Source organism: Lathyrus oleraceus, chromosome 2, assembly GCF_024323335.1.
Source record: "Lathyrus oleraceus cultivar Zhongwan6 chromosome 2, CAAS_Psat_ZW6_1.0, whole genome shotgun sequence".
NCBI classification, from domain to species: Eukaryota; Viridiplantae; Streptophyta; class Magnoliopsida; order Fabales; family Fabaceae; genus Lathyrus; species Lathyrus oleraceus.
Window position 1 is genome coordinate 273821370 of NC_066580.1, and position 7872 is coordinate 273829241.

General features: G+C 39.7%; 2 protein-coding genes across 2 annotated transcripts; both read right to left on the bottom strand.

Moving 5' to 3' along the window:
• Nucleotides 1-1923: 1923 nt before the first annotated feature.
• Nucleotides 1924-2655, bottom strand: LOC127122877 (uncharacterized). Its single transcript, XM_051053153.1, has 2 exons — nucleotides 2277-2655; nucleotides 1924-2000 (listed from the first exon to the last, which is right to left on the bottom strand). Exons 1-2 carry the CDS (start codon nucleotides 2653-2655, stop codon nucleotides 1924-1926), a joined length of 456 nt encoding a protein of 151 aa, XP_050909110.1.
• A 1734-nt stretch (nucleotides 2656-4389) lies between these two features.
• Nucleotides 4390-4890, bottom strand: LOC127122878 (uncharacterized). The gene has a single exon (XM_051053154.1). The coding sequence runs from the start codon at nucleotides 4888-4890 to the stop codon at nucleotides 4390-4392; it is 501 nt and encodes a 166-aa protein (XP_050909111.1).
• Nucleotides 4891-7872: the final 2982 nt, after the last annotated feature.

Consider the following 7872-nt stretch of genomic DNA (forward strand, 5'->3'; position numbering starts at 1 on the left):
GGTAGGAATACCAGCCAATAACTGACAATTAGCATTAGTGTGCCCAGGGGTTCCACATAATTCACAACTTGTTGTTACTACGGCTCCGATAGCTGTTGGTGTTATGGCTAAGATTTTGATCTTTTGAGTAAGTGCTTCTATTTTAGCATTGATGCGGTCTATGCTATTAACTTCGTACATTCTGCCTTTCGGAGTTAGTTTTTCGGTAGCGGTGCATTCAACTCCCTATTATAAATGATTTTGATCCATGTTCTTTATGAGTTCATATGCTTCATCACATGGTTTGTCCATTAGAGCATCGCCAGCTGCAACGCTCACACTCATTTTAAGGTTATGCAAAATACCATTGTAGAAAGTATGGATAATCAACCATTCGTTAAGTCCATGGTGTGGACAAACTCGCATCATGTCCTTGTATCTTTCCCAAGCGTAGAAAAGAGATTCGTTGTCTTTTTACTAAAATCTGTTGATTTGAGCTCTTAGCATAGTCGTCTTGCTTGGTGGGAAATATCGGGCTAAAAAGACTTTCTTCAACTCGTCCCATGTTGTTACAAAGTTCGAAGGTAGATACTGGAGCTAACCTCTAGCTCTATCTCTTAAGGAAAAAGGCAAAAGACGTAGTCTAATAACTTCGGGACTGACACCATTTGCTTTCACTATGTTTGTGTACTGCACAAACACTGATAAATGTAAGTTTGGATTCTCTATAGGACTACCTGAAAATTGGTTTTGTTGAACGACTTATAACAGCGAACGTTTTAATTCCAAATCGTTTTGGTTGATGGCAGGGGCAACAATGTTGTTATGTGGTTCCTCCTGTGAAGGAACAACATAATACTTAAGAGGCGTGTTATTTTGAATAATACCGCTACACTCAGAAGTAAGAATAACGATTTCATTATTCTCAAGATTTTTCTTATTAGATAAGATATCTTTAAGGAATTTAGCATATGAAGGCATTTGCGTAATGGCTTCTGTGAATGGTATAGTGATATTAAGCTACTTCATAAGTTCTACGAATTTCTTAAATTGTCCTTCATTTTTGGACTTAGCAAGTCTTTGAGGATAAGGTATAGGTGGTTTGTATGGTGACGAAGGCACATAAGGTGTTTCTTTATCTTCTGACTCTCCATTTTTGTCTATCTTTCCATCATGGGTTGGTTCGCTTACCTTTTTAGTTCCTTTACCAGAGTTTTGATACATGGCTGGATTTTGGAGTCTTGGGTCAACTGGTTCATCTAATTTTGTCCCACTTCGTAGTGTAATAGCATTAGCATGGCCTTTTGGGTTAGGTTGTGGTTGACCAGGAAATGTTCCAACTGGGACTGCTATTGTTACTTGTTGTTGGGCTACATGGAAAATCTGGGTTTCTAACATTTTATTATGGGTAGCCATAGCATCAAGTTTACTTGACAATTGTTTCATCATTTCACTCGTATGAGCATTTTGATTTGCGAAATCTTTGTTTTGTTGAGCTTGAGCAGTCATGAAGCTTTCCATCATTATCTCTAGATTTGACTTTCTAGGTGCTTGTGGAGCAACAGGGGCTCCTTTCCGATAACTAGGTGGAGTAGCAGGTGTTAGGTTTAAAGGACACAAAGCGTTGTTATTTTTATAAGAAAAGTTCGGATGATTTCTCCAGCCAAGGTTGTAAGTGTTGGAATATGGGTTCCCTTGAGTGTAATTTACTTGGTTGGTAGGAATACCATCCAATAACTGACAATCAGCATTAGTGTGCCCAGGGGTTCCACACAATTCACAACTTGTTGTTACTACGGCTCCGATAGCTGTTGGTGTTATGGCTAAGCTTTTGATCTTTTGAGTAAGTGCATCTATTTTAGCATTGATGCGGTCTATGCTATTAGCTTCGTACATTCTGCCTTTCGAAGTTGGTTTTTCGGTAGCGGTGCATTCAACTCCCTATTATAAATGATTTTGATCCATGTTCTTTATGAGTTCATATGCTTCATCATATGGTTTGTCCATTAGAGCATCGCCAGCTGCAACACTCACACTCATTTTAGTGTTATGCAAAATACCATTGTAGAAAGTATGGATAATCAACCATTCGTTAAGTCCATGGTGTGGACAAAGTCGCATCATGTCCTTGTATCTTTCCCAAGAGTAGAAAAGAGATTCGTTGTCTTTTTACTAAAATCCGTTGATTTGAGCTCTTAGTATAGCCGTCTTGCTTGGTGGGAAATATCGGGCTAAAAAGACTTTCTTCAACTCGTCCCATGTGGTTACAAAGTTCGAAGGTAGATACTGGAGCTAACCTCTAGCTCTATCTCTTAAGGAAAAAGGCAAAAGACGTAGTCTAATAACTTCGGGACTGACACCATTTGCTTTCACTATGTTTGTGTACTGCACAAACACTGATAAATGTAAGTTTGGATTCTCTATAGGACTACCTGAAAATTGGTTTTGTTGAATGACTAATAAAAGCGAAGGTTTTAATTCGAAATCGTTTCGGTTGGTGGCTGGGGCAACAATGTTGTTTTGTGGTTCCTCCTGTGAAGGAACAACATAATACTTAAGAGGCGTGTTATTTTGAATAATACCGCTACACTCAGAAGTAAGAATAACGATTTCATTATTCTCAAGATTTTTCTTATTAGATAAGATATTTTTAAGGAATTTAGCATATGAAGGCATTTGCGTAATGGCTTCTGTGAATGGTATAGTGATATTAAGCTACTTCAGAAGTTCTACGAACTTCATAAATTGTCGTTCATTTTTGGACTTAGCAAGTCTTTGAGGATAAGGTTTAGGTGGTTTGTATGGTGGCGAAGGCACATAAGGTGTTTCTTTATCTTCTGACTCTCTATTTTTGTCTACCTTTTCATCATGGGTTGGTTCGCTTACCTTTTTAGTTTTTTTACCAGAGTTTTGATACATGGCTGGATTTTGGAGTCTTGGGTCAATTGGTTCATCTAATTTTGTCCTACTTCGTAGTGTAATAGCATTAGCATGGCCTTTTGGGTTAGGTTGTGGTTGACTAGGAAATGTTCCAACTGGGACTGCTATTGTTACTTGTTGTTGGGCTACATGGAAAATCTGGGTTTCTAACATTTTATTATGGGTAGCCATAGCATCAAGTTTACTTGACAATTGTTTCATCATTTCACTCGTATGAGCATTTTGATTTGCAAAATCTTTGTTTTGTTGAGCTTGAGCAGTCATGAAGTTTTCCATCATTATCTCTAGATTTGACTTTCTAGGTGCTTGTGGAGCAACAGGGGCTCCATTCCGATAACTAGGTGGAATAGGAGGTGTTAGGTTTGAAGGAAACAAAGTGTTGTTATTTTTATAAGAAAAGTTCGGATGATTTCTCCAGCCAGGATTGTAAGTATTGGAATACGGGTTCCCTTGAGTGTAATTTACTTGGTTGGTAGGAAGACCAGCCAATAACTGACAATTAGCATTAGTGTGCCCAGGGGTTCCACATAATTCACAACTTGTTGTTACTACGGCTCCGATAGTTGTTGGTGTTATGGCTAAGATTTTGATCTTTTGAGTAAGTGCATCTATTTTAGCATTGATGCGGTCTATGCTATTAACTTCGTACATTCTGCCTTTCGGAGTTAGTTTTTCGGTAGCGGTGCATTCAACTCCCTATTATAAATGATTTTGATCCATGTTCTTTATGAGTTCATATGCTTCATCACATGGTTTGTCCATTAGAGCATCGCCAGCTGCAACGCTCACACTCATTTTAAGGTTATGCAAAATACCATTGTAGAAAGTATGGATAATCAACCATTCGTTAAGTCCATGGTGTGGACAAACTCGCATCATGTCCTTGTATCTTTCCCAAGCGTAGAAAAGAGATTCGTTGTCTTTTTACTAAAATCCGTTGATTTGAGCTCTTAGCATAGTCGTCTTGCTTGGTGGGAAATATCGGGCTAAAAAGACTTTCTTCAACTCGTCCCATGTTGTTACAAAGTTCGAAGGTAGATACTGGAGCTAACCTCTAGCTCTATCTCTTAAGGAAAAAGGCAAAAGACGTAGTCTAATAACTTCGGGACTGACACCATTTGCTTTCACTATGTTTGTGTACTGCACAAACACTGATAAATGTAAGTTTGGATTCTCTACAGGACTACCTGAAAATTGGTTTTGTTGAACGACTTATAACAGAGAACGTTTTAATTCGAAATCGTTTTGGTTGATGGCAGGGGCAACAATGTTGTTATGTGGTTCCTCCTGTGAAGGAACAACATAATACTTAAGAGGCGTGTTATTTTGAATAATACCGCTACACTCAGAAGTAAGAATAACGATTTCATTATTCTCAAGATTTTTCTTATTAGATAAGATATCTTTAAGGAATTTAGCATATGAAGGCATTTGCGTAATGGCTTCTGTGAATGGTATAGTGATATTAAGCTACTTCATAAGTTCTACGAATTTCTTAAATTCTCCTTCATTTTTGGACTTAGCAAGTCTTTGAGGATAAGGTATAGGTGGTTTGTAAGGTGGCGAAGGCACATAAGGTGTTTCTTTATCTTCTGACTCTCCATTTTTGTCTACCTTTCCATCATGGGTTGGTTCGCTTACCTGTTTAGTTCCTTTACCAGAGTTTTGATACATCGATGGATTTTGGAGTCTTGGGTCAACTGGTTCATCTAATTTTGTCCCACTTCGTAGTGTAATAGCATTAGCATGGCCTTTTGGGTTAGGTTGTGGTTGACCAGGAAATGTTCCAACTGGGACTGCTATTGTTACTTGTTGTTGGGCTACATGGAAAATCTGGGTTTCTAACATTTTATTATGGGTAACCATAACATCAATTTTACTTGACAATTGTTTCATCATTTCACTCGTATGAGCATTTTGATTTGCGAAATCTTTGTTTTGTTGAGCTTGAGTAGTCATAAAGTTTTCCATTATTATCTCTAGATTTGACTTTCAAGGTGCTTGTGGAGCAACAGGGGCTCCTTTCCGATAACCAGGTGGAATAGTGTAACACCCCAAAATTTGCCCTCCTTATTCATGCATTCATTTAGCATTTCATATTGCATTTCATCATGTCAATCAGAATTAGATCCAAGAAACTTTATTTAAAAAAAAAATAACGAAAAAAAAAAAATAACGAAAAAAAATAAATAATAATAATAATAATTTTTTACAAAAAAAATAAATAAATAAAAATAATAATAAAAAAAAATAAATAAAATATAATAAAAAAACTTGGACTTGGACCTCTCTCATTTGAGCCCACAAAGCCATCAAAATCAGGTTATAAAAGAGGGAGATCAGACAGAAAAAGGGAGAGAAGCAAAATACTCTGAGGTTTCCTTGAAACAAAACCCTTGACAAAACCTGGAGAGAAACCTGATAGAGAACTCAGAGCAACCCCTAGGCAGCTCTGAAAAATTCAATCTGACTCACACTTTCATCTCACGCAAACCCTAACATTGCCTTGCAAACCCAGTCGTGCCATTTGATTTCAACCGGTCTCTCCCATCAGGTTTTCCTCATTCCCATGATTTTATGCTCTTAATTTGGATCATCTGAATGTATGAGGTATGATGGATGAATTTCATTATGTTTTTGCCCACGGGTTTAATTATGCATGAATGGGTGAAACCTATGCCTTGAATGTTTAATCACATGATTTCTGAAATGTATGCCACAGGGTTTGAGGTTTCTGAAACCATACTGTTATCCATGAAAAAAATGCTTATCGTGTTTCACTAACCCTTTTGTTGAGTTTTTGTGAGGGCTCACAGACTCTTGCAGAGATGGTTTGCGTGGTTTTCCCACTTTATTTGTGGGATACCCCCTGGAGGTTCATTCCGATTACCTGTACTGACTCACCTTTCTTTGATGGCATTAGCTTGGGAGATCCCTGGGTTTCTTACTCCTTTAATTGCTGTTACTTCGGATCTTTATCCGTGTGGTACTTTTACGTCTTTTCCGCATTTTATCACTTTCTTAGCTGGAAGACCTCGATAGGAGGCATTTGTTTTCTTTTGTTTATTTACTTCTGAGCCCCTTGTTGGCACAATTACTTTATACATGTTTGTTTTATATGTGTTCGTATCCCTGCAGGTAGCGCGGTTCCTTCGTCAAGGAATGCCTTTTTGCCCTTGAGCATCACAAACCCTAAAACCCAAAGCAACACGTTAACTCCTACTACTACAGGCGAGTAAGTCTCCAAAGGTCGAGCATCCGGTAGATTGCGTAGTGACGTCATTCGTCCAAAACCCAATCCATAACCCCGTAGTTAGCCGAACTACGGCTTGCTCTGATTCTCATTCCATATGAGATACGTAGGCATAAGACGCGATGTCTTAGCGAGCACACATCCCCCCAACCCATAGGTCAGCCGAGCTACGAAGACTCTGATTCTCATATTCAGATGAGATACGTATGCAGTGGATGCGACATCCGCGCGAGTCATTTTCATTTAACCCTTTTTTTTTTGGTAAACAACACAAGATAAACTCACACCCTTTAGACAAGAACTACAAAAATGGATCCCGTAGAGTACTACGGATGCGTAGGGGTGCTAATACCTTCCCTTCGCATAACCGACTCCTGAACCCAAGATTTGGTTGCAAGACCCCGTCTTGTCCTTTCCTTTTTCAGGTTTACTTCGAGCGTTTCCTTTCCCTCCTTTGGGATGATTAACGCACGGTGGTGACACTTCTGTCATTTTCTTTCGCCGGTTGTTTTTTCGCGCACTGTATTTTTCAGATTGCGACAGCTGGCGACTCTACTGGGGACTGAAAGAAGTTGACCTCTTGCTCGTCCATCTTCCCTAAGCGAGTCCCTCCTAGCTTGTGTGATTTCTTGTTTATTGGGTGTTCATGCTTTTGTACCTTTATTTGCTTACCTGCTTGCATGCATCTGTTGTATCTGTTGGATTTGTTTGTTTGTTTGTTGGGATGGGGTGTTCTATGAGAGATAAGCCCATTACCCAGGCTTGAGTGTACACACAGGTTTTAGAGTGGATAATAATGAGGCTTCCGTGGCGTGTTGCTACGTTAAGTCGTTCGTGAAGAACCACACCCATACGAGGTTCCTTTTGGATATATTATGTCTTACGGGTGTTCCGTAACGGCAGGATGTTCCTCTAGAAATCGTCGACTCTGGTGACCATTTCCCGAGAACTCAATCGAGGCCTCTCCTCCTAGACGTGATTATGTTAGCTCTGGTGGGCGCATTCTCGCTGCTCAATCCGAGGATCCCGAGACTGGGAACTTGCTATTAGGATGTCCTGTTGAGGGGAGTCAATGGAGGTCTTTTGTCCCGTAATAATACCAAACCTTCAGTGGTAAACGTATTATTCGCGACTAAAGGGCTGAAGCTGACGAACTTCTGTTCTTAGAACCTACCAGTGAGGGGCGGGCTAAATTCAGGAAACCTTAACCTCCAACCAACCCGGTTTTCTGGAGCAGAGTTTTGGTCTTGTATTATATTCCTCAGTGAATTTCTCTCCAGGCAGTGCAACCTGACAGATGTTCAAGCGGATCCATCAATTCTGATTGACATGCATTTGCATTGCATAACATCATCTGCATATTTGCATCCAACATCTCATGCTTATTCATTTGCAGGGTATTCCCTTTCAAAACGGGGGTGCCTTAAAACTGAACAAGTAGTGCATCGCATACCATGCATATTAACCCTTGTCTGTTTTGCAGGTGTCACCGCAGTGTCTAATGTTTGTTCCCTGTACCAGGCAGTTATTGGTCCCAAGCGAGTCCACAGGTACCCGCCAAAGGAAAATCGTCCACAGCTAGCGATAGACCAAGTACAGAAAGAGCTGGCTGATATGCGTGAAAGGATGGATCAGTTCATGACATTGATGACTGGTATGGCAGAAGGCCAGGAAAAGCTGAGGGAATTGGTTGAGCAACC

What these genes read in the sequence shown, in the direction of transcription:
- LOC127122877 (XM_051053153.1), bottom strand. Translation starts at nt 2,655, where the DNA reads ATGCCTTCATATGCTAAATTCCTTAAAAATATCTTATCTAATAAGAAA. An exon ending in CTTAAGAGATAGAGCTAGAG is followed by an intron (nt 2,001 to 2,276) that starts GTTAGCTCCAGT and finishes TGAGTGTTGCAG; the next exon opens with CTGGCGATGCTCTAATGGAC.
- LOC127122878 (XM_051053154.1), bottom strand. Translation starts at nt 4,890, where the DNA reads ATGGAAAACTTTATGACTACTCAAGCTCAACAAAACAAAGATTTCGCA.